The sequence below is a fragment of the Passer domesticus genome, chromosome 1 (genome assembly GCF_036417665.1).
Source record: "Passer domesticus isolate bPasDom1 chromosome 1, bPasDom1.hap1, whole genome shotgun sequence".
Taxonomy (NCBI): domain Eukaryota; kingdom Metazoa; phylum Chordata; class Aves; order Passeriformes; family Passeridae; genus Passer; species Passer domesticus.
The window spans coordinates 117966072-117993463 of NC_087474.1; the positions used below are offsets into that span (position 1 = coordinate 117966072).

A 27392-nucleotide genomic window follows, 5' to 3' on the forward strand; every position below is an offset into this window, starting at 1 on the left:
ATGAAGAAATCCTTATTGTCTAACAGGTGGGAATTTGACCCTTAAGAGAAACAATGTGTTGGGAACTCCACCTGTGAAAGAAGAACAGTATACAATGGAGCTGTTGTTAATATGGAGGTGGTATCGTGAGCTGTTGTGGCCTCATCTCACACTCTGGCCAAGTGTGAGATGATGTCGTAACTGGAAAAATTCCACTCCCAGAGGAGGAGATATGAGGTGTGGTTCTGGTGCAGAGGGACTGAAGAGGACAAGATGCCATTTCGATCCAGGGGACTCCCTGAAGGTGCAGTGCCTGCCTGCCCCTCCCACCTGAGCACCATGCTCCATCTCCTCCTCCTGCTCATCGGCTTTCCAAAAAGTCTGGGGGTCGGTATGTATTGTTTGTATCATTACATCTAATAAAAACAACTCTGCATTGCAATCACAGTTGGGTTTCAGGCTTTTTGCGCATGGGCTTCCTCCAGAACCCGTACCAATCATCTCCCAGCAGCTGGAGATGACAGCATGCAGAATTCAAGGGCTGCTGAACTTGCAGAAGAAATCTTGACAAAAGAGCTTTTTGACCTACCAAACAACACTGATTTCAGAATAGTTGACACCATCATTATTGGTGAGTAGGGAATTATAATATTAAATTGCTTTCATAGAGAAAGACTATACTATTATGTGAACAATAATATCTAGCTGCTACTTCTCAGTGCATCAGCAGTGATGTAACAAGTATCCATCAGTATGGATCTGAGCAGCTATAAATAGCTTAGGTATCCTCATTACTTAGGATCTTTCTTTCTTATCAGCTCTGATAGTTAGAATACAACGTTATTCATTTTGATATAATAATTTTGTGAGTCTGAATTGACAATAAAAAAAATCTAAATGCCATTCTTAGTTTTTGTGTTGGTCTATACAAGTAGTTGGTCTGGCAAAGTAAAAGGTTAGCAACGCCTGACCATACAATTACCACAAGTACCTGCAGTTTAAGCATAAGAAGAAGCTGTGGCAATCCCAGCACTCACTGACAGCTAGGAAGTAGAAGAGATGGTTAAAGTTGAAAGAAATACCCAAGAGTCACAGACAGTGGTGACAGTACAATGGTACTGACATTTAAAAAATTCATTTGAATTGAATTTTCAAGTAATCCAGAAGGAAGCCATTATTTACACTAGTGATAAATGCAGTATCTCACATATATCAACACTAGAAACAGCTTTGCATTTTCCAAAAGCAGGATACCGAAATTATGTTGCTGACTGATTTTTTCATGCACACACACATTTCTCATTTTCAATTTCTGTCAAAAAATGTACAATTATTAATATATTAATGTCTTACCAAGAATCTTGCTAGTTTTCTGTTGTTCAAAAGGATTTAGTGCCCACTTTAGTCTCTAAATCACAGAATGACTGAGGTGGGAAGACACCTCTGGAGATCTACTTCAATTCCCCTGCAGTTGTGCTGCAGGGTTACCTGCAGAAGGTCATTCAGATCTCTGTGTGGTTGTGTTTTGATTGTCATCAAGGAGACACACTCCACAACTTCTCTGGACAACTTGTTCCAGTCCTCAAAAACATGAGAAGATTTTTTTTTCTTAAATTTAGATGGAATTTCCTGTGTTTCAGTGTGTCTTTCCCCTATATTTCCTTTTTCTTATTTCTATTTCTTCCTGTATTTCAAGTTCTCTCCAACACTTTTTCTCACAGCAGTTCTTAAAAATAATTAAAATGTTTCTGTGAGTTATTGCAATACAGTAATGATGGACTTCCTTGACAATGATGTGCTTACTCGACAAGAAAAAGATAGGTAATGTGAGTTAATAGTTGTTGAGAGGACAAAGGTTTTGATTTATGATATTTACTATCTTAAATACCAACTTGGTGTAAAATTCTGTCCACACAACTGTAGACTGGAGAACACCATGGGCTTGTTTTCTGTGCCTGGGCTTCTAACCTGTCTTCTTCTTCAGGTGGTCTGGAGTCTGGTAAGAAGACAAAGAATATATATTCTTTATACGACTGAAAAAATAATACAGCTTAAGATGAGCTTGAGAGGAAAAGACTTAATTATTATTTTGCAGAATCAATATAATTCTGTTGTTGTCTGCATGGGAGAGATAAATGATTTCTGCTTCCTGTTTCCTTGGGGTTTTAGTGTTGCTATTTTTCATAGATTTGGCTATACATGGAAAGACATTACCTTGTGTTCCCCAACTAAACAAAATGTCCACTAGTATTCAAATTTGCCAGAACAACAAGTCTGAGGTTAAAATCCAGAACTGAAATTTATTTCAATTGTCCATATCTGAATGTTTTGGCCTTTTTTTTGGTTGTTGTTGTTTCTTGGGTTTTTTGTGGATTTTTTAGGGTTTTTTGTTTGTGGTTTTGTTTTGGTTTGTTTTTGCTACAACACAATATAATTGATATTGGAATTTATGCCTTTTTAGCCACTGAATATACTTGGAAATGGCTGCTCCTTGATTCTCCAATCCAGCTGAAATATTTCAGGTCAAAAAGTAGCAGCTGAGATTTTGATATTCCCTGTTTTTTAATTGAAATGCAGCATTTGGCTCATGTTGGGAGACTTTGTTGTAGAGGTCAGGAACTTTTGGTGAAGAACAATATAATTAGTTCAGAGAACAAAAATCAAAAGGTTCATGAAAGTTTGTATCTTTGCATCAGCTGTTCATATCTTCAGGGTAATCTACAGAGTAAGGCATTACTTTTTATGACACCACATAAGTGCAATAACATCATCGAAGTTATGCAAGATAACTACCTATGGCAGCCTTGTCTTCTTCCTCTCCACTGACCCATGCTCATACATCTCCCCAAATTAAGCTCTCAGCCTCACATTCCAAACCTTCCCATAGTCCTCCTGTATTCCCCATCACTCCATCTCATCCTTCCCTACTATTCCCACTACCTGTGCCCCTGCCCCAGTCTTTTGGAGACTCTAACCTCAGTTTTGTTTGGATTACACTGCAGGCTTTGTTAAAGCCTACGGTAGGTGATACAGGTGTTAATAACATCCAGAAGTTACCTGACATCAAACTGGTTCCTAAAAACCATCTCTTGTGTGAGAGAGGGGCTCCTGACCAGCAGGACTAATTATTTAATTTCCATGTGTTCTATGGCCAGGAAGAGCTAATTTCAAATTTCTGGATGCCAATAATAAAATAATATAGTCTGGAGAAATCATTGGTAAGTTAGGTATCTTGTCCAAACTAGATGACTATATTCCATCTGAATAGATATCCAGGCTAGGTGGGGTGGATCATCTTACAGTGATGCCAGGGCATCATGGTGGTGCCATAGATTCTTGGCACATAAGAATTATCCATTTGATTCTTGATTGATTACTGAGTGAGTCCCTTTGCCTGATTTTTACATGATTACAATAGATGAGATGTTTCCCACCTGTCCAAAATGCACTTGAATTTTTTGTCAGTTAAATGTGCTCTCACAAGTGGTTTAACCAACTATTACAATGACTTAATTCACACATTGTCCACGTCCAAAACTAGGGACTGATATTAAAAATGATCAGTAATTTGTGTATGTGTAGATTAGACTAAATTAGGTTCCTCTTTGGCACACTTCAGCTAACACAACCTTCCTCTGCACAAGACTATAAACTGTGTTTTTGTTGTGTGTTTACAATACTTTCACAGCCTAGAAATCACATCATATATTTTGTCAGGTTGGTATTGAGACCAAAGTCACTGCCATGTGAACAAGTGATACTTGTATGCAGAGATGCAGCTTTGGAAACAGAGTATTTTGCTATGGAGATTCACAGGATGAAAGACCTAGTTTTGCTGGTAACACAGTGGAAAGATGTGATAGAAGGGAATCCTTCAGTATAAAACATTTAGTGGCAGTTTTCAGATACTGAGGACCAGCCTGGATTTCACTGAATTCCTGCATTCTTCAGTCAGGGACGCACATTTTGATTTGTGCACCAAATACGTCTCAGTTTGTGATCTCAGTTTGTGAGCTTTTGCTGCTGCTGGAGGAGCTTTTCCAGACTTTACCCTTTACCTTTAGGACACTTATACTTTCTGATTAGTAGATATGGGTACATTGTAGTTTATAGTTATTGGAACTGCAGATTTTTTATTCACTATTAATTGTTATAAGGGGATTCAGGATATATGGGTGTGATTCTTCTCATCCATCAATACTTTTTAACATAAAATGTAAAAATGTGATTTTATTTTTTTAATACTGCAAACGTTACCTGTAATTTTTTTTCTTCCAAGAAATCTGTATGAGTGGGAGTTTGAAAGCAAATGAAGCCTTTAAAACTTGTGTTGTACACTTTGCCCATGTACTTGGAACTTGTTTTACAAGCTCCACCTTCAAAACTTGAATATGTAAATACTGTTTTATGCACAGTGATAATGAAACATGTAGGAGGTGTCTATTGACATTTCAGATGTATGGATGGTTTGTCTGAACAAGATATCTGCTGTTATTAAGCTGTATGTGTATACAGTTGTGGGGTTTTCTTTCTAAAGTCCTCATCCTTATTTCTCATGTATCAATGTAAATCTGAATGGTACCAATTAATTTTGAAATGTGAGATCAGTATCAATCCTTCAGCATTTGCATCTGCTCAACTCTGAAACCAGTTTTTCAATGGAGTCAGTCACTTTTCCACAATGATGCTGGGTTTTTAAGAGCCACCACGCTTAAACCTGACAAGTTTAAAACTATCCAAAAATGCAAAGTGCTGAAGCAGGGCTGTTTCAGGAGAAATTCAGGCAGGAAACAGATTTTACTCAGTGTTTGCTGTAACTGACCCATCAAGGTCGGTTAGACTGACCTTGGTCAGTCTGTTTCAGACAGACTCTCACAGGGTCAGGTTTAGACTGGACAAAGACATATGTGAGTGGTAGTTTGATTAAAAATAGAAAAAGGAAGCAGGAAAAGCTGATTAAAAACTGTTTATAAAACAGTTAGATATTAAATGTTTGCTGTGCCAGCTGATACCAATTAGGAATTATGTTTCTTAAACATAAAAATTATAGCCACCACTTGGTTTGGCAAAAAATGGTTTGGCAAAAAATGGTTTCATCTCTTAGGCAATGAGATTAAATGATCAAAATCTGACAAAAACTGTGAAGCAATACCTTGAGTGAATTTTAGTTCAGGTGAACCACAAAATGAGATTTTTGGTCTTTGTATTAACAATATTTCTTTCTTCCATTTGCTGAAGTTTTTAAAAGACAGTAATTTCAGATTAAAAATTAATCTTTCATTATGAAGCTAAAATGGGACATTCTGACAATTTCAAAGCTTTCTTTCTGAGCCTTGATATTTTATGGGAGGTAGGATTTTTTTAATGTGTTTGGTTAAAATTTTTATATGGAGTCAGATCTAGGGCTCACAGTTGTTTCCCTCAAAATTGCTCCCATCACTATGTGTCAAAACTTGAGTCTAGAAGAACATGTACATTTGAATCTCTCTTGAATATTCTGACCATAGTGTTGTCTTACACATGGTACAGGTATTAGAGATTACCACAATTAATGTTTCTAGGGACTGCATGGACTTGATTTTTGCTGTTTTTCGGCATTCTGAATTTGTGTTGTTCATTACTTCTAGTGGAAGTTGCAGATGCTTATCACACTGGAAAAAGAAGTCCTACATGCAAAGCTGCATGTACAGAAAATAAATCACATGGAGAAAGAAACACAGGGGGAAAACTGTGGTAAAAAAAAATACCACACTTTTTTCCAGAATTGCTGTTACGTTCATTTTAGAATATAAGGATGTTTTTTATCTTCAGTTTGTGAACTTCTATTCCAACATACAAATACAAGACACCCAGGAATGATTGCTTAGAAAGGCTGTTCATGATTTTACTCACTATATGAGAAATATTCATGTAGTGTCATGTTAAGTATGTTCAAGGCAGTCAAAAAATTAAGTGTCCAGTGAAATAAAAGAATTAAGATTAGATTCTATAGGCATGTTATGGCAAGGAATTTGTTCTGTGTATGTCTCATCATATATCACTTTATCTCATTATGGTCTGTGGATTCTCCATGTTTCAAAGGGAGTGTTTGAGCTGTTATTTACTCAGGTAAATGGAGTCCAGATAGGGCACTGAACTGGGGCTGAGGTGACCTGGGCTGTGTACCCAGTCCTTCAAACCTTCACTGGTAACACCAGACCACTCATTCTCTCCCCCAGTCTTCACATTTGTGATGGGAAGTTCAGCATAGCTTCCATGGGCTCTGCACAGCTGCTGACTAGTAGCAATACTTAATTCCACAGAAGTAATAGGCTCCTTTTTTCCATTTGTGAAGGACAATTTAGTACAACCTGAATTGTGAGAGAAAAGCAGCTGTGAAACCTCTATAGAAGCAGCACTGGCTGAATTACTTGTTGGGCACCCTGAGGTGGGTAGGGCACAAAGCTGCCACAGGAGCAAATACAGATTTCCAGTCAAATGGGGAGGCAGTGGGTGCAGTCAGTCCAACACAAAGCCATGTGCTAAGTGCTGTCAGTTGAGCTTGAATCACATCTCTAATACTGTTGAGAAAGTAACACGAGCTGCATTTCATTATCTGCCTTTCTAATAATATCTTTTTTTTTCTTTCCCCTCCCCAGCCTGCTCCAGAGACAACTGGTGAGTTCTGTTTAGAGATCTATTTGTATGCACGGGAGGCAGTCAACAAAGCCAGCTGCTCATAAACATTGCTAGGACAGACACAGATTTATAATTACTGTTATTGTTATTGCATTAATTTTCACACTTCATAAAGATAACAGCAAGGGCTAATGTCCTACCTCACTTGTCTTTTTATTTTTCAGAAATAGACATAGATGGAGGAATTGACCAGGACATCTTCGACATAAATGAAGGTTTTTAAAAATTCAGTCTCAATTTTTAAAAAATAATTTTCATTATAGTAGTCACAGATCAATACCATAACCGAACGTTAATCTCCTCTTCCTTTAGCTTTAGGACTAGACCTTTTTGAGGGAGACATCAAACTTCCTGTGGTGAGTTCAAATAAAAAATATAAAGCCAAAAATGTGTTATTGACTTAAATGTAAAGTATCACTGGCTTGGAAATAATAGATGCATCCTGCTCTTACAAACAATAAATGCTGTTTATGTAACAATAAACTGACGATGATTGGGGATGGAATTCTACAAAATGTCATAGATAGTAAAGGAGTCAACAGCATTTGCAGAAACATTATCCAGCATGAGATCTCATCAGTGATTAGATCAATATTATTAGCTTCTTGTTTCCTTTTTTTTACATTGTCTCTTTAAAGAGATTAGGCAGCACTGATCATCATCCAGGCAGGTTTGTATAAAAAGAATTCTTTGTTTATCTGTACAATATTTTGAGCCAGTTAAATTTACTGAGCAGCACCTTCATCCTGTAAGTAGATTGACTAAAACCAATGAAAAATTTAGATCTCTAATACCATATTTTAAGGCATCTGGCTGGCATCCTTATCTGATCAACGAAAAAAAAAATTACATCTCAAAAATATCTAGTAGGAAACCCCCAATGTGTCTTGCCCTCTGAAGGTAGTCTGAAAATAGTGTTTTACTCTCCCTTTTGGGAGATACGGGGAATATGTCTCTGAAAGCAAGGACAGCACTTGCTAAAGGCAGAGAAACAAATGCTCACATTATGAAAAATTATAAAACTATTAATCTCTGTACAGTTTTCAGGACTTTAGATCTTAATACTTCCCATAGGAGCAGAAGCTCCTGTGCACATGCATCAAAAGCTTGAGAAATTTCTATGGAGAAAATGCAGCATGCAGAAGTTGGAGACACCAGCAGAAGGGCATGAAGAGATTTCAAACCCAAACCTCAGACCTCTGAGTAACCTTTTGAGGGTTTTGAACTCATTGTTTCCTTTTATGTCTTACTTGGAATTGTAAGTTTGCTTTAGCGCTACTGTAGTCCCTGATGCTAAATCCCTTTTTACCGAGGACTCCATACTTGTTTTCTTTCTGGATACAGGAACGAAACTCCATCATTGGTGACAACTATCGGTGGCCCCATGTTATCCCTTACGTCCTTGAGGACAGCCTGGGTACAGTATTGCCTTTCAAAATGTTGTGTTGTATGTTGTGTTGATTGAACTGTTCAACACAGGTTGATAAAGCTCCTGTGGTGTCCTTTCCTCTTTTAATCTAGAGCAGGCCCTTTCCCACAGCAGGAGTGGGGCTGAATGTGCACAAACAGGATTTGTAATCTTGGTATCCGTTCTGGCTCTCACCTCCTTTCTTGAATTATTACCCTGCTATGGCCCAGCAGATTGTTTTGGTTTTGAAATCTTGTGTCTGAGATGTGAAACTCTACAAAGCAGAGGTGAAAAGAGGGCACTGAAGATATTTTTAAGGACAGGAAGCTTACCTGGCCATTTATATAATTTACAGCAGTGAGGGCAAAGTGGCATTCTGACAGGCAGTTTGCAATGGTATATTGCCAAGTCCCCTATGTGAGTCAGAGACACATCATAATTTGACCCCATCCTTTAAATCTTTGTGTTGAAACTATGCAAGTTGCTTAGAGGAGATAATACAGATATAATCTGAAAAATTCAAGTCCTGGGGAAATTTGGTGAGGGATCTATAGCCTGCATTCTGTACTAGGTAAAATGTGAAGTCTTCATTTCCTATCTATTTAATAATTGTTCACATAAATCTCAAAAAATAAATGAAAGAATCTACGAAATTAACCACCCCCCTCCACAGTATCCTTCTATATACTCATCATGTCATATTTGATATACAAGTACCAAACAAAAATAACATAGGAGCAAACCAAGAACAAGATACAGTGTTGCAAGACACTAATTTATGTTTTTTAGGTCCCTCCATTTGTTTTAATCCAACAAAAAATCTGTTTATTTTGATCAAGGATTGCTGGAGCAAGAGCCACCCTTGGGACTTGCTCCATATGGATAATAGTAGAAATCTTTCCCTTCAGTATTGACAAGAACACTGTTTGCTTTGCAGAAATGAATGCTAAGGGAGTCATCCTCAAGGCATTTGAACAGTATCGACTGAAAACCTGTATTGACTTCAAACCTTGGGAAGGGGAGAAGAATTACATATCTGTGTTCAAAGGAAGTGGGTAAGAGAAGCAATTAAAAATAACTTTCATTATGTTTGCTTTCAGACTATTCTCATGACCAGCATTCAACCTAAAACTCATGTATCTGGTCATAATTTTACATTTTTATTGTCACCATTTTCCCAGTCCTTTTCAAACTGTCACAGTTTCCAAAAGAGGCATTACCTTAGTAGTAATGAACAATTTCTACTGATATTTATTCTTAAATATAAGAAGAAATCAAGTCCTATAAGAGATATTTGCACATGGTAAAAGATATCAGAAACAAAACTATTATGTTCTTGACTGATCTTTGGATATATGGAGTATCATTTTCAGCTGGTCATTCCTAGTATACCTTGGCTTCTAGGGGAAAAGAAAAGCTAAGGAGAAATATGATAGTTCCCATTGTGGAACAATGAATTTGTTTGAATGTAACAATGGAAATGAGCTTGAACAACTCCACATGAGCATTCAGATAAAAGAGCAATATTTTTAAACTCTGTGCAACACTGATATATTTTACTTTATTTATGTATTTTGATAAATAGTCATGCTATTTCATCTTAAATATTGCAAAATAAGACTCCAGTAAAGAAGTCAAAATTGCCCCAACTTCTTCCCTTCTAAGACATTCTCTGTCAAAACAGTGCAACAAGAACAAATATATTTTTCACTGTGTACTGAACCATTTCTCTTATAGAAAAGGAGAATAGGGAGAACTTGATAGCCTGGTGAGGAAATTTGCTTTCAGAAATTCATTTCCTGATATGAGAATGCATTCATAAGTGGGAAAAGATTTTCTGATAATAAAAATGTTTCTCTTTCCCTTTGGCTTGTTCTGAGATATTTGTAGGAGATAATTGTTTCAAAATTTCTTTGGTGTCTGGCTCTTTGTATTTGCTGCTGTTCATGCTGTACACATGACACTGAAACTCAGCTCTAAAAGATGTATAATTGGAGACTCAGGGAGCAATGCATTTTCCTGTGCTAATGACTCCAGCTTTTTGAGCTAAATGGAAAACTCATGTAGCTGAATTTTGTAATCCTTCATCCCCTAAAGTATGCATTGAATTTGCTAATAATTGTACCTGAAAAAGAACCACAATATTTAGCCTACGGCAAGTAGGAGGCCTCTGTGCAATGTTTCATTTATATGTCTATTAAAAATAGATGAGTCACGGCGATGAAGAAGATGAATCCTTCTAGTTGGATAACATATCTTGCCCTCACTGCCTGGTGTGTGGCTTGCCTTGAAGTGTTTCCATCACCTTAGCTGGCACATCCACAGCAGAACTTTTTAAAAGATTGGAGCTAAATGGTGCTGTCTCCTAAAAAGGTCCATCCAGTTTCAGTGAGTCATCTTGGGTTGTACAAAGAAATCAGGACTGACCCTGAATGAACTGCTTTCATTTCAAGCCATTCCTTATTTCTGGTGTAATGGGTGTAAGCTGGGTAAACCAACCCATTTTTCCTGTTGTTCCTAATGTTCTGCAGTTTTTAAAATCAATTAGGACTCTTCTATCTGCTGACTAAAGACCTCAGCCCAGAGGGTACAGTGCAGAGAGGCACAAAGTTCCTGGCAACATAAAATTTTACCACTTCAAGTAAAGGTTGATAAATCACATCTTTGCCTTTCTGATCTTGGCTTGCATCTATAAAAGAGAGGAATGTGGGGGAACTTTTGTGTCAAAAGGATTTGAAGTAAACCATAAAGTCCTCATCTGGATTACCCTTTTGAATTCAAATGAAGTCAGCCACAAAAGAAGCCAGCTGTCTTTTGTTGTATTGACTGCCCTGTGTAGAAATGCATTTGTAGTCTCTGGTGTATGTACAGAGTGTATCAAGGCCCTGCACAAAGAGCCCTCTCCCTGTACACGTTCTTCATCTATCATTCACCTTGCCTACTACCAGTATTATGTTAACTCCTGCCTGTGTGCTGAGCAAAACACATGAAGTACGTAATTGTGAATTACAAAAACGCAGAGTAATCAGGTGTGGCAAGATGTGACTGCAAAGTTCACAGAGGAGTCTGGAAATGTGCAATGGATGTGCCATTGCACCTTACTGTTCTCATTAAGGATTCATTTAGCAGGAAAACTAACATGGTGTGGACGAATCAAATGATCAACAGACCAGGGGGGATGAACATCATCTCTAGTATTTCCACATGGAAAATCAGGTTTTCATGGAGCACTCCTGGGGCCACTTCAGCTCTTTGCCACTGTTGCACGTGGCAAAGGGAATCCATGCAGCAGCAGATTGACACAGATCCCTGGCTCTCCAGCTTGGTGCTGGTAAATCAGAATGTCTGTGAGCTGATTATGGTGATCTGTGATACTGTGGGAAGAAAATTAGTAGCAGGACATTAGTACAAAAATGTGCCTGAAATAAGTGGCATCACTACAACTGATGGCATGTGTCTATTTACAGCCCCAAAATGGGAAGAGTGATAACAAGTGCTTCCCTGTTCCTCCCGTCTCTGCATAGCAATTCAGGAAGCACTGAGTCACAGGCAGTACAGCTCTCACACACCTGGGGAAAGCTGAGACTTTCCTCTCCTTTCTCCCCTCCAGAAGACACTGCTGACAGGATTCTATGTGCCCATTGCTCTGGAGTGCCATGTCCTACTCACCTAAGCTTTATTCTCAGTACAGGGTGGCACAGATCGTGTATTTGCTCCCTCTGTGGCTGTTGACTGACAGTGTTGTAGGCATCAGGCAGACCAAAGGGGCAGCTGCACCTACTTTCCTTTGGATGTAAATTTTGTCGAGTGTCTTGGATGTGCCTGCTGTGGCCTGCTGTGCACTGTGCAGCAGCTGTGAAGCCAGAGGTGGCCTTGGTAGGAGGTGGACCCAAGCCTGTGATGGACTCCTGTAAAACACAAGAATTAATATGAGGCCTTGTTCAAGGAAAGACCTTGAAATTATAGATGCTACTTGTGCTCCTTAACAGGTCTCATGTTGTGATTTTAATGAGTAGTAATCAATAGGCAAGGCCTGTGTTGATCTGTGGAAAATGAAATACTGGGGAATATGTTGCACTAATAAGTCACAGAGTTTGAAAGCACATGGTGTGCTTGTATTTTTAAATTTCTGGGGTGATAGGACTGCAAATCCTATGGCATATTTTGTGCCCTATTAATTTTATGTACTTCATTGGGTAAGTATTGATTTATTTGCTACATAAAATATCAATTTAAATGTAGCTCTCCATGCCTGCTAGTTTGTGGACATGGGGTGCCATTTTATTGGCCTGTGCAGATAACTCACTAAATTCTTTCACCCTTTAATAAAAATTTGCAGCACAGCTGCAGTTTTGCTCTTACTTGGGTGTGTGTGAGAGCTCCAGCATGGTAGCTCATAGAGAGCCAGGAAGAAAAGAGCTTGTGAAAAGTACTGTCAAATCCATCATCCTGTCAGAAGGTAAATACAATATGCAGAAGCACACCTTGCCTGGCAGCCACAGCCCCATGTAAAGTGAAAGGCCAAATCAGTATAGAGAAAAGCAGGCAGAGGATAGAATGTTCATGAACATACTTCTCCTTATGGTAGCGATGTGCTCAAAATGTGCTCACAGACACATATTGTGGTCCAGCTGAAAATTGTTAATTTGCAGTAATTTAGTTGCTCTAAATTATGTGTCCACAACTTTTGATGTTCCAGGGATCTAAAGAAATCATCACCAGTTTTCTTTTGTCACAAATAGCTCAACATTTTTCTTCTAATAGAGCCAGAGACAAGGACCTTCTTGTTCATCGAAATAGAGCTAAGTGTGAAAGGAAGTGGTATGAAAAAGAACAGATCCATGGAAAAGTGCTCTCTGTAACAAAATGTGACTTCAATGCTCAGGTTAAAAATATACCTATTGAATAGACTGCTTTTGATGTTTGCATGGCATGGGGATGGTGTGTATCTCACAGAACCCTCTCTCATTTTATGTCAATGCCAGCTGCTGGTCCTTAGTGGGAAACGCGCAAGCGGGCTTGCAGCAACTCTCCATTGGAGCCAACTGTGACAGGATTGGGACAATCCAGCATGAATTCCTGCACGCCCTGGGATTCTGGCATGAGCAGTCACGGTCTGACCGGGATGACTATGTGACCATCGTCTGGGACAGGATTCAGTCTGGTCAGTCACTCCGGCTTTTCCTCTCCATCTCTGGTAGTAGCGGTTTAGCTGTGGAACATCCCTTCCAGCCATCTTCTGGTGGTCAAGCTATTCTCTCACCTGGACTTACTTTTCAAAGTTGGAATATCGATAAATTAGATATAAAGGGACATCTGCTGGAAACATAAATTCTCATTTGTTCTTGCTGTTGTAATTCCTTGTGCCACGACAGTTTCCAAAGTTCTAATTAGATATCTGAATCCTGTTATGCTACATCTTGTACCACAGAGCAGCAAAAGAGGATAATTTAGTTTAAATGAATACTCTAAAAATACACTTACTCTAGAAGCCCTTATGAAATAAAAATAACCAACTCCCCCCCCCCCACCAAGTCTGAAAAATTCAGTGTGACCAAAACCAGTAGAAAATCTCCAGTGAAAACACTGGTCCCTCTCTTTCTGACCGTCTGCTACACCTGGTGCCGGCAGCAGAGTTGAGAGAGCAGTCTGCAGAGGGTGGGCAGGCAGGAGAGACTTTTCAGGGTCTGTGTCACACCAGCAGTTACTTTAGAAATGCAGCTTGTGAATTGTGGGTGTTGGTATATTTGGCACAAGCCTGATAGATGGCACAGAATTCCTCAGGACTTTGCTCTGTCTCTGCCTCTTTAACTTATCCTCTGTGACTTTCAGGCTGTTCAAAAACAAAGTTATATATGCAGACTTGATGTTTTCCTAACATAGGTACAGACAGAAGACTAAAAAACTGGATAAAGATTAAATCTAATGCATTCTTATTTAGTCCTGATCAATAGTCAGGTGCATATGCAATTATATATTACAGAAAATTACTTAGACTCTGTTATTTGATTTCCATTATATTTTGCTGACTCTTTAGTGACAAGCTCCACTATTGTGAGAGATTTGAAACTGCTGCAATTTTTTTTACACTGACCAGAATACAGACACTGTATTTTGACTGATTTAAATATTGACTTCCCACTGGGTAGTAAGCAACTGGTTCTTTGCTCATACTCCAGAAAACATCTGTAAAGCTAAATTCTGAGAGTTTATCTGATGACAACTCTAAATTGTTCATTGTTACCTAAAATGACTAGCAACTGAACATCAGAGAATACAGATTAAAAACAGTTACAAATTACAGTAATTTGAGTACTGAAACACTCCCTCCACTCTTGGGTATCACAAGCCCATCAAAGTTTATAAGCAGTTCCATAGGAAAAAGTTTTCTGGTAGCAAAAACTGTTTCATCCAGCAGAAGTCATCAGTGGCTGAAAGAGGAAAGTAAATAGCCCTAGACTGGAAATAAAACTGTTTTACAGAGTAAGTACAAGTAAATTACTACAAAAAATATTTTGAGATGTGATAAATTGTCTGTCACTGCAAGTCTTTACACTAAAATTTGATTCTCTTGAGCAACAGACAATCTTTCCTTTCAATTTTGCCATTTAGGTAAAGAACATAATTTCAATAAATATGATGATAAAAGATCAGACTTTCTGAATGTTCCTTATGACTACAACTCTGTGATGCACTACAGCAAGACTGCATTCAGGAATGGAACTGAGCCCACCATCATCACCAACATACCAGACTTCATAGATGTCATAGGACAGCGAATGGATTTCAGCGAGTACGACCTCCAGAAACTGAACCGGCTGTACAACTGCAGTAAGCTTCTCCATTTATTTTATGTTACCTGATAGAATTATTTGGAAGAAATGAGGGTGCTACATACATGTTGGACCCATCCAGACACAAGTGAAAGAGATACTAACATATTTAGAGAAGGGAATTGTGTTAAAAACACTGGAAATAATGGTACAGCTAGAAATAACATCCTTCCTGCAGAATATTGCTGAGTAGCACGGGTTTCTGTGCAATTTTATCTGACCTTTAGTTAAAAACCAGCTTTGCTCAGCAGCTGACTTTTGTTCATCCCTTGGGTGGCTGTTTAAAATGTGTCCTTCTGCACAAAGCCTTTTGTTTTTTCCCTGTATTATTCCACAGCTGATGCTCAGACACTGCACAGAAATGAGCATCTTTGCTGTGGCTGTCGTACCTACTCCACTTTCATGGAACCTGTGAGACAGATTCATACCTATTCATATATACCCTGTTCATGCAAATAGGGTACAGATGCCATTCTGAATAAAATGCAAGCTTTCTAAATTTTCATGTTTAGCTTCAATCCTGATCTCTTACAAAATGATCAAAAGAGTTATTTTGCTCAGGTGGTGTTTATTTTACAAAGCTGAATGAAAGTAAGAGACAGAGAAATCTAGATAAGTCCGTTATCAAATTGGAATATAATTCTGTAATTGTTGCTAATTCAGTGTGCCCTGGCACTCAGAAGAAAACTTTTACAGTATCCCAAGTAGTGAGTACTGGCTTACAATTATATTTTAAGCCTCATAATACAGATTCCTTAAACAATTATCAAACTGGTTTATTAAAAGGGTGCAGTTTTTTGAGTGTAAAATTCTGATGAAAATATTTTTATTCATGTAAGTTTAAACTGAACACAAACACATACAGCCTTAGCTTCTTGCACTTGCTGCACAATCGCTCAGGTATTGTAAAAGTGCTTACAGCTAAGCATCCTGTCTTTCCTTTTATCCCCTGTCTTTCACAGGGGATAGGGTCCTTCCTTCTCTCCATTAATCTTACCTATTTTCCATCATTCTTGTGCATTACAGAAATACTTAATGATGTTTTAACTTTATTCCTAACCCATAGGCACATTCTCCAAATGAAAAAGCCCCAGTCCTGCTGAAATCAGTGACAAAACTTCCACTGCCTTCAGTGCAAACAGGACCTGCCCTGCTCCCCGGTCCCTCTCTTGGCTTCATGTGATGTGTATAATAGTGTGGATGATATTTGCAGAGACATAAATATTGTCAGAACACCCACCAGTGCCAGGGAGAATGGTGTTTCACAGGTCCCAGACCTCACTCATACAAAAGATTACTTCATTTGCTGAACATGATTTAAGGAAACACGTAAGCTAAATTTCTGCTAGAGACTCACGTGGACAGGAGATTACGTTAAAAATGTAACCCTTCATTCCTAAATTGAAGAAAACAACCCACAGCATAGGAATCACTGACTAATTGTTTAGTGCTGCTTCAATCTGTAATTCACTGCTTTCTTTCAGGCCATATAATAACAGCAGATTTTAGTCTGCTTTCTCCTTGGAGCACACTGCTTGACAGAGCTGACCATGAGGTTTCCCTCAGCCTCTGGAAGTTAGGACTTGGCACTCATCCCCCATGTGTTTTCTTCTGAGTCCAGTCTTTAACTGCCTGCCAAACAAGTATCTGGCTTTTGGTGCAGACAGAATTCACAACCTGCCTCACTCATTGTCCTTTCACCTGTTTCAGGAATGAACCTCAGGAATACACCATAATCTACTGAGTCTTGTTTTTCTGTCTTCCTGGCATTCAGGTCAACTCTCCATGCCAGCACTTTTAACTTGAGGTCATTTGGTTACTTCCTTCTTGTTTGGCCAACTCAATTTCATGTTTTATTTTGTATTTTGATTTCAAAGAATTCTTTCACCTAATAATTCTCTATTTTTGCTCACCTTCTTTCTCCAGCAGTCAGCATAACATTTGCTGTGAAAGCCTTTTCTTAGTTTTTACAACATTGTACTGAACTGTATCTTAAAAAATGTCTGCCATACACTTCTGACTACCCTACCTCTTGAGGGTTTTTAGCTTTCTGTGAGGACAGCATGAAATATCTCAGCAGTAGAACTGATTTGGCAGCAGTTCATACTTAAGTGCTTCCCAGAGCTTGCAGCTTAAGTGAAGCATTTGGTATGTTATTGAGGTTGAGTATTGTGATTCTCAAGGTCTTTTTGTTATGCAATGAAACCTTTAAGCCTTTGAGCCACAATATTTTATACATGGTTTAAAAAGTATTTCATTAACTTAGCTGTTTTCAAATCATGGCTGGTATTACACATGAGCTCAGACATTGTACAACGGGAAACAAAAATAAGAGCAGGGATAAACCTGGAATGTGCTCTCACCTATCCAGAGTTTGCTTTAGACAGAGAAAATATTTCATATGGTGTTCTCCTTTTCATATTTAACTGCACAGTCTTTCTTCACCTAATTTTTACTTGTTGCATGAAAGATATTGTAAAATTTGTATGACAAGAAATATCCACTGGTCCCAAATTTACCTTTGCCAAATTTTGTTTTGTTTTGTTTGTTTGTTTTGGTTTGGTTTGGTTTTGTTTTCCATTCAATGTTTGGAAAATCAAGGTTTGTTTATTCCAGCCAAATAACTTCTGCTCTTCTGTATTTCAAAATAAGCACACCAGCTGATACATTAGTGAGTTTGTGTCAAAATCTGTGATACAAACATATAGGCCATATGTGGGCTGGCCCAAAGAAAGCAGAACAAAGAATGGGAAGCCTCAGGATCTTTAGACTATAATATGAAGGTTTGTGGATTGGGTTGATATTAGTGTTCCTTTTATAAATAAAAGACATGATATGATAATTAGCAGATGCCCTCCTGTGTTTGCTGAGGGCCCAGAGTGTTCCTGATGACATCCAATTAATGTCAGTGTTAATCACCAAGTGTTTTGAGTTCCTGAATATTGTATGTATAAATGCTGATCATATTTGAAGCCACTGATTACTTGGTGTTTGCATTTAGTCTTTCTCTGCTCATGGCTTTGGACCTTCAAAATTAAAACGCGTTACATAATAGAGATTTACAATTTCATTTTTTTAATGTCATAGCCTCCTCCCTAAGTTTCATGGACACATGCAGTTTTGAACTTGAAAATATATGTGGCATGATTCAAAGTTCAGATGATAACAGTGACTGGCAACGTTTGTCTCAGGTTCCTGCTGGGCCAAATACTGATCACACCAATATGGGAGAATGCAGAGGTACGAGAAAAAAATATCTTCTCTTTCTGGGAGGTGTTTTCTGCAGAGGCATCAGGGGTTCCTTCAAGCTTGGCCTTGTTATCTGTTTATTTTTTGACAAACTACAGTTTATTTTTTAACTAAGCAGCATAAATCTACATCCCTAGGGACATCATATGATATGTTGATTTTCTGCTTATTTCAGAGGATTGAATGTCCTAATCTCTTTTGATCAGTTTTTTGGTCTTAGTGTCACATCCTGTCATGAGGGTTATATAAAGCATTGGACCTGTGATACAGGCACACTAAATAGATTGCTGCTTTTCAGAATAATTGCTCAATAAGTCCTTGGACAGGAGTAGGATTTATGTGTATTATCAGGCCTGAGGTGAAAAATTAATTGACAATCTAGCTAGATGTATCTCAACCTGTCAGAACAGTCCAAGAGTTCAGGAGTTTAAACCAGTCCTTCAGGGTGTCAACTGTGAGTTACTGGCACTGGGGAAAGAGTAAAAACCCATGGTTTGGGTACAATTTGCTAGAGATAATGAAATGAGGACAAAAGCTGCAAAGAGAATAGTTCTACCTTTGGAAAAGGTGAACAGGTAACAGTCCTCAGTCAGAGATTTGTACAGGATCTAGCTAACCCTGACCTGGCTGTATCTTCTACAGTAATTGCAATACAGCATTAAGAAACTCGGTACACCAGGAAAACTCTGTTTTCTCTCCCCTCCACTGCTCATTTCTCATTGACTTTTGGCAGATTCTGGCTACTTCATGCATTTTGACACCAGTGCTGGAGGAGAAGGAAGCACAGCTGTCCTCGAGAGCCGAATTCTGTATCCCAAAAGAGGTTTTCAGTGCTTACAATTCTATTTATATAACAGTGGTAATGAGAGTGACCAGCTGAATGTCTGGGTCAGGGAGTACACGTCAGCCAATCCAAATGGCACTCTGAGATTCATCAAAGAGATAAAAGGTATGGAATAAGTTGCATTTTATTTTAATCTATCCTCAGTATTTTTCAAAGTACTGGGGAAAATTGTTACAGCATAGTCACTCATTTCCTAGTGCTGTTCTTTGGCTTTTTCTCTATCTATGTAATTGATTCATTGCTGCTGAAATTATACCTGATGGATCCTCAGTCAGCTGCTTTCCTATAATATAATAAATTACCACAAATTTCAAGCTCTTGTATTATCAAGATAGTTTTCTCGCCAAACTAGCTAAAATTCCATGAGCAATCATTTTAACTGTTCTAGAATTGCTGGTATCAATAGCAGCTGATGAAGTTGGAATATTAGAGTAAATTATAATTAATAAGAAAGTATAATAAAGGGATGGAAAGCATAAGTGCCCTGGAATAGCTAATATATAAGTTTAAAAAAGAGAAATAAAATTTAAATTACTTAACTGAAATATATGAGCAACAGATCGTGATTTGAGTTGTAGTTTGAAGAAGATTAAATTCTTGTGGTTTTAGGAGCCTGTGGCCTACAGAATGACCAGCTGAGGTCAGCTAATGGACAAGAGCTCTTTAAGCTAGAATTGCCAAAGCCACCTTATGATTAAATTACTTTCTCAAATACTTAACTATTATGTGGTCTCCATTTCAGCTACACCAAGTTCAGAAGGATCCGAGCAAGTTCTTTTACTGAATAGGTATCATTTCTGTCTCTTTTTGTCGCTTTAGGCTCAGCTGCTGCCAGTGCCTGTTTTTTCCCCCACTCTTTTTTTCACCTCTATGGTTTCACCCTCTGTGCCCTCTGAGCTAACAGGCATCCTTAACCTAAGAGTTGCTAAGGCAGGTGTAGACTTCACATCAGTCTGAGCCCTCCAAACTCTTTCAAGCCCTACTTTGATGCCAAGATTAATTTCTCCAGACTTCAGCCTTCCTCACAAATACTCTTTTGTGTCTATTAGGCCCCGTCTCCCATTCCTGCTTTCTCAAGTCCATATTTTCCTTTGAAGTCTCTGATGTAAGAGGCGTGTCCAAAGAGGCACCCTATTTTGGCAATCTGTGGCAAAACTTTTAGGAATGGTTCAAGACCACTTTTCCCCCAAGCTGTTTCACTTCTCTCAAGTGAGAAGTTGCCCTCATCAATGCAGTCAATAACCTGGAAGTAACAGTGACACTGCAGCCCCTTCCATCCATGTCTGACACCCTGGCTGAGCTGCTCATGGGTTTGCACTGAACTATGATGTTTGAGAGGCTTAGGGACGATCCCTGAACCCTTCCCTCTGCTTTGTGGCAACTGGGGATTTTTGAACTGCACCTATTACATGTAAAAATCCTTTAGCTTATGCAGAGGACAATTTCATGGAAAACAGTGAGATGCTTTTCTTCCTGTTTCTTGGTTAATTTTTTCCCCCCTAATTATAACAGTAATGAAAAATGTCAAGAAAGTAAGGCATATTTGAGATCCATTGTGTTGTGTTTCTGGTTGTTAGGAGAGTGATGCATGAATTCTGTACCTGGGATTGGCATTGCTTGTTCGAGAAATGCAGCTGGTCTTCTGTGCAGAGGAACTAAAACCAGGCCACAAAAGAAACTGTTTTGGTGCACATACTTTTAAAAAAGGGTGTTCTACTTTCATTGGCCTCACAAGGCCCCTGTACAGAGGTCTTTGCTTTTGTGTACACTGCTCTTGGAGTCAAGTGGAATTTGCTAGTGCAGGCACTTTTGGATGTGGCATCAAACTTGCAGCAAGGTTCTATTGCACGAAGTAGGTTTTGCAAATGACTGGCTTTAACTTGACCTTAGTACCATTAATCATGTGATGGGTGAATAGTGCTTCTGCATTGGCAAGCTTCCAAGAAGCCATTTAGAAATGCAAAAACAAATGAATGAACTAGTCTTGTAGTTCTAAGTTCCCAGAGTCCACTGGAGCATTTTTTTGTTGAGGCATGTTGTTGTTCAGTTATTTGAATATAACTTGTTCTGAATTTTTTCTTTTTAACAACACAGGTGAGACTCTTTGTGCAGATTTAATAATCACAACTCCTGGATTAATTTAATAGAATTTTATTTAAAAATGTAAAAGAAAAAGCAGTTTTATAGCCCATCAACAAGTGCCATTATGCATATTAATTATGTTAAAATATTGTACTGAGCAAGTATGATCTTGAACTGAAAAGTAACATCTACAGAAGAAATATTCCATTACATCAGTGCCAGTGGAATTGAAAAATTCTTACACAGTATTGGTATACGGTCCACAGACCTGTGCAGTGTTTGACTGTACTGCTGACTGAGAAATCTCTACCCTTGTTTTTCAGGTTCACCTGAGACCTACTGGCAGCTCCATCATGTTTCTTTGAATGTCACCAGTAAATTCCGGGTTATGTTTCAAGGCGTGAGAGGAAGTGGCTTATCAAATGGAGGCCTCTCTATTGATGACATCAACTTGTCAGAAACTCAGTGTCCCCACCACGTCTGGCATATCAGAAATTTCACACATCTCCTCAACACAAGTCCAGCAGGGAAAGATGGGATAATATACAGCCCACCTTTTTACTCTAGTAAAGGATATGCTTTTCAGGTCAGCTTGTATGTAAATGGTACCACTGATAACCCATTTAATTTAGGAATATACTTGTCCTTGATTTCTGGAGCAAACGATGATCAGTTGGAATGGCCCTGTCCATGGCAACAAGGGACCATGATCCTGCTTGACCAACATCCTGACATTCGTCAGCGGATGTCAAACCAAAGAAGTGTAACAACAGACCCTCAGAAGTTTTCAGGTTAGTTAAACTCAAACATGTAAAACACAACCAAAAGACAAGGGATGACATCTCCTCTTTGTGTAAATTAATGCATATTTTTTAGCTTCAGGAATGTTTCATATGTTTGCAGCAACAATAATATTGATCCACGAACAAGAAAAAATTTAAACCTACAAGCAATTTAAGCTGGGACTCAGGATTTCAAAGTTGCATTTGCATAAGGTGGATCATCTATTCCTAAGAATATGCTTTGTGAGGATACATATATTTCTGTTTTAATGAGAATGGAAGTTTTCCAGATGTCATGAAAAGAAAAATACTGATTAACAATACAGGCAGTTTATAGTAGATAAAAGTGAAGCAACTATCAAACAAATCCCAGCCCTCCTTGTCAAAGGTACAGTGATGTCAGCAAAAGCCTACAGATGGACAAAGTACTGATTCTTATTATCTAATCTGTACTTGTTCAAGGTGTGAGAAGATAAGGGCTGTTGTCCACAATAACTTGGAAATGTTGAGGTAAAAAGTAACTCTGAGAAATGATAGGAATCTCTACAGAGAGAGATATGAAAGAAAACACCCACGTTCAGCATTGGATAAAGTTTGGATTTAAGCCATAATGAATTTCTTCTTTTTGGCAAAAGAAATCATCTCTGCCACTGAATTAGTTTTCTGGACTTTCAAGGAAGGAAGGAAGGAAGGAACGAAGGAAGGCAGGCACAAAACCATCCAATTCACATTATTATTTTAAAACCAGTATGTTTTACATTGCATTTTCTGTGACATTGGCTCTACATGAAAACAAAGTGGGTAATCAAGAAAGCATTAATGTCCTCTCTGTAAATGAAAGACACAGCACACCATGTCCTCCATAGATGTTTGAAAAAGCACATTTTCCTTGTGCTTTCTGCTGTTATAGCCACAGTGCCCTTTCCCTTCTCCGACCCTGTGGACGTGCAGTCTGTTTGCTCTCTGCTCCTTCTCCCTTGTTTATTCATATATATGCAAATAGCCCACGATTTGCAAGGGAAGTCTTGTAACACACTTTTTATCTAACCAGAGAGGTGTTGGAGCAGGCAGATCTTTCTCCCTCTGTCAGATTCTTTCATGGACAATCAGGCTCAGCTTTGAGCTTTAGAACAGGGTTTGATGGAGCAGGCATCAGTGATCTGTGACCATTTAGGTTGCTCAAATATCTTGTGCCCCACATCTACTGCAGGAGTTGCTGTCTTTTGAGAAGCACTGCATTAACTCATGTTATAGATGATTTATTTAATACTTATCTTCTTGATTGCCTCACTTTAACGAACTAAAAAGAAAATACAACAGATTTTCAACTAGCTCTCCAATAACATCACCTCCCGCCGGTTCTTTTCTCAGTACCTCAGGCTAAACCAAATCATTGAAGATCTCCATTGTCTTGTGCCACTCATCAGTGGGGAATCCCAGGCAATTGAGGTTTGAGACAAAAATCCAGAGCAGTCTGACATCCACATTCTTTTTATCTTTTTTTTTTTTTCCCCAGAATCCTCATCAAACTATATTTGGGATAGACCAGATAAAGTGGGATCCGAAGCAACTTTTACCAATGGAACTAAATACATGAGAGGTCCAGGAGTTGGAACAAGTGCATTTTTAACTCATGAGAGACTTAGAAGCCGCAACTTTATCAAAGAAGATGGTGTTTATATTCTTTTAACAATGGAAGGTATGTAAATATAGCTGATACTCTTTACAATGCAGCAAAGTGTCAGATACCGAGTCACTAGTGCTGTAGTTATAAATACACATGATGTACTTTGCTCTTGAGCAGTATTTGAATTATGCCTGTGTCTAAAGTCAAATCGTATGTTTGAATAAATTTGTGAACAGATACATACACAGTGTAATTCCTTTATCTCATGTGAAGGCGAATAAAACAATGCTAATCCTGTGCAAATTATTTTGAATAGATTAATTTGAATAAAACTGTTTCTGAAAAAAATTCTAGAGGACATTACCAAAGTACATCATACTCTTGAAAGGCAGAAGGGTGTTTATCCATTATACCTTTGGACATGCTTACTGCTCTTTATTATTAGAAATTATCATTAGAATAAGAAGAAAAATAATGTGGAGCAAAGACCTTATTGCCTGTGGGTTCACCATGCAGATATATCACATCTTCTGTCAACTCAGCCGAGCTCTCCACCCCCTGTTGTTACGACTACAAGTACCAGCACCACCAAACCTGGCCCTAGCCCTACCACCACCACCAAGCCCCCCAGTGGCACCAAGACCACCACCACTGCATCCACCACCACCACTCCATCCACCACCACAATGGGCAGCACCACCCAGCCCGGAGATCCAGCGGTTCCGGCTTTCTGCCCAGACAACCCCTGTGAAAACGATGGTGTCTGTGTCATGGTAAACAGAACACCCGCGTGCAGGTAACTGCCTTTGTTCACTCTCAAATGCAGTTTTAGGATGAGTAATGAGAGTTTCTAACAAAGTAAATCTTTGCTCCCAGTGAAAGGAAAGACAGACTGTAGCTGATTAAGGCAAGTATTTGCAACTGCTCCTGTGAGATTGAACTTATGGCCAATTTGGGCAACAAAGCTCCTAACCTCAGCATTTGATCATTTTGAAGTACTCTGCTTGACTTTCCTGTAAATTATATTTTAAATGTGTTTATTATTTTCAGTAATGTATTACTCCAAGTCTTTAGAATTCCCTATAGCAAAATGTAGAAGAGTTGAATAAATGTAATTGAAAGAAAAGAGCATTTATATAATTAGAGTAGATTTGCAATACTTATCATGTAGGAAGCAGTGTAGACATTATTTTAAAATTTGATTCAGAAATATTGTACAGTGCAAATTATGACCATGAGTTACCAAAGTGTAGTCGTTTGCCTTTGAAACCAGCAGTGAAATCTGAGGAATAAATGATTGTTTGTCCTGCAAGAAGATTAATATCAACTTTTATTTAATTTTCTGTGGATACATTTACGTAACCTACCTGCCTGATTAGCATTGTTCCAACTCTCAAACAAGATGTGAGGCTGAAGACAGTAACCTTAGATGCTGTTCCAGGGCAGGTAGACTGGGGAAGTGCTGTGAGGAAAACACAAAGGCCAAGAGCCACAGGAGTCAGGATGACTCATTAAGTGTTATATATCTCCATTTAGAAACATTTAAATAAATAATTATTGTGCAACTCATCAGAAGCAGGTCACAAATATGAGCAAATGTCAGGAAGTGGTTCCAAGAAGACAAAAATAAAAAATATGCTCAATGTCATGCCTCATTTCAAAATTATGGAGAGAGAACATTTATTTTCTGACATCTCTGGACTCTTTGAAGCTTTAGTGCCTTTGTAACCTACTTTCTGTTCTATAGAAATATGTGACCAGCAGTCAGTTTCCACCCCAATTTTCTGTCGGGAAATGGGGGGGAACGTGATACATCTGTTTAAGCTGAATCACCTGGAGTCCCCCCAGCAGGCAATATCTTTGCAGTGCACTGCAAACAGACTTGTTTTCAGAGCTGAGGTAATCCTGTATAAATGGCTTAGATGGGAGCTAGAAAATCAGTACACAAGGAATAACCAAGGTTAGAAAGATGGAGGTGGGTGTGCTGACTGTGCTGCTGGGTAAGGTGATGGAGTCAAAGCCTGGAGGTTGTTTTCAGTCCTAAAACTGGATGGCTGCTGGGCTGTGAATTTATTTTCTTACCTGCTTGTTGCAGGTGAGGGCAGAGGCATCTCTTACAAGTTCTTTAAATTTGAAAATTACAAAAAGAGAGAAGCTCCACAGATCAGCGGCAATCAAGCATTAAGAGGTCAAGAGGACCAGGAAGGCATTTAGGATTTCTGGCAAAGGCTTTCCCTGAAGGCACAAACTGTGAAACATCAGGAAGCTGAAAGAAACACATTTTGGTGTGTAAGGACAGTAGGCCACTCGGGCCACTCATGACAACTTTAAAATAGAAGTCCATTTTAAGATAACTTCATTATGCTTTAGGATATAGAAATTGCATCAGAGATGCCATTTTTGTGAAGTAGACTTTTTCACACCTTTAATCTTTAGATGATAATACATGTTTGTTATTTTGCTTTCTAGATGTCCAGCAGGTGACAACTGGTGGTACATGGGAGAAAAGTGCGAAAGGAAAGGCACAACGCAAGAAAATACTGTAATAGCTGTTTCTTCAACCATAGCTGTGTTTGTTGTAATGCTTATTGTCACCATCACAACTGCAGTGTGCCTAAAAAAGAAATACAAACAAGGAAAGGAGAATAAGGAGAATGTGACTCTAGAAGAAGTAAGTACCTTGCCTCTTTCAACAAATATACAGACAAATGCACATATATCTATATTCACTAAAAAGCAAACAATCAAATTAAGTAAGAGGTAAATGGGAAGATGTCACCTTTTAGAAGCCTAAAGACTACAGGTTAAGAGTTAAAGAGCTCCTTTAAGTGACACTGATTTATCAAACACAAAAACCCCACTTAATTCAAAACCTGTTCTCACCTTTCACCCCCTTCCACTCTGCCCCAATGACAACCTACATTGAGTAGGATAGTGTGAACAAAGGGGCTCATTTTTAAATTAAACCATATTTTAAATATGGTTTAATAATAATAAACCATAATTAAACCACATTTTCTGCTCAGTAAACTTGTATTTCATTTATTACTGTCTATTCTACCGAAGATCTCCCCTTAAAATACCTGGATATGGTGTTAAAAAATGCATCCCACGAAGTCAAAACAAAAAGCAAATCTAAAAAATAATTTTCCACATTCAAAGGCCATTTTTTATGCAAGGCATGAAGTAGCTGTGGACATATTAACTTAAGGAAAGGTTAAGAAGACATCAGGTTAAAACTGTCTAGATGACGGGATCAGAAATGCCATATACTGGATAGAAGCAGCATTTGGGCATTTTTTCACAGGAAATTTCCTGCAGTCTGAGACACATGGACTCTTGCTTTAAGTAGAGGCTTGTCCTAGAAATAGCAAGAGTGACATAGTTTAGAGGGACTCACAGGGCATGGGAGAAATTTTGTAAATGAACTGAAGAGGAATGTCCTTCCAGAAAGCAGAGTTCCATTTAAAATTTTGTCCTGTACTCTTTGTGTGATACCCCATTGAGTAGCAGTACCTCTGTGCAGTGTCAGATACTTGATGCTGCTACTTTATGACCATCCAATAAATAGTTTTGGTTTCTTTTAAGTAATGCTCTTACATTATACACGTACTTCCCTTCCCTATGCACTTTTAAGATGTGGGTTTGGTTTTTTTCCCTCACTTAGACTAAAACATCCTTCTGAAGATAATGCAAACAAGCATCAAAGACACGAGATGAACATCACTGCAAAACCACAACTACGTCATCATTCTTTCTGTTCCTTTTATCTCAACCATCATGATAAAAGTTTGTAAAGTCTGGAAAATAATTCATCATCTGGATAAAACACTGTGCTAAAGTCAGTGAAGTGTCTGACACTGCTGTGTATAGTCATTCAATAGAGAAAATGGAAATATGTTGTGTGACA

The 27392-nt window shown here is 38.4% G+C and overlaps 1 protein-coding gene across 1 annotated transcript; it reads left to right on the plus strand.

Moving 5' to 3' along the window:
• Positions 1-1855: 1855 nt before the first annotated feature.
• On the plus strand, positions 1856-27392 carry MEP1B (meprin A subunit beta). The gene is made up of 15 exons (XM_064384969.1): positions 1856-1978; positions 6618-6636; positions 6822-6872; positions 6970-7013; positions 8002-8074; positions 9003-9120; positions 13051-13229; positions 14678-14896; positions 17986-18138; positions 18881-19096; positions 21397-21864; positions 23372-23554; positions 23999-24278; positions 25952-26153; positions 27150-27392. The coding sequence occupies exons 1-15, from the start codon at positions 1916-1918 to the stop codon at positions 27165-27167; spliced, it is 2286 nt and encodes a 761-aa protein (XP_064241039.1). The 5' UTR covers positions 1856-1915; the 3' UTR covers positions 27168-27392.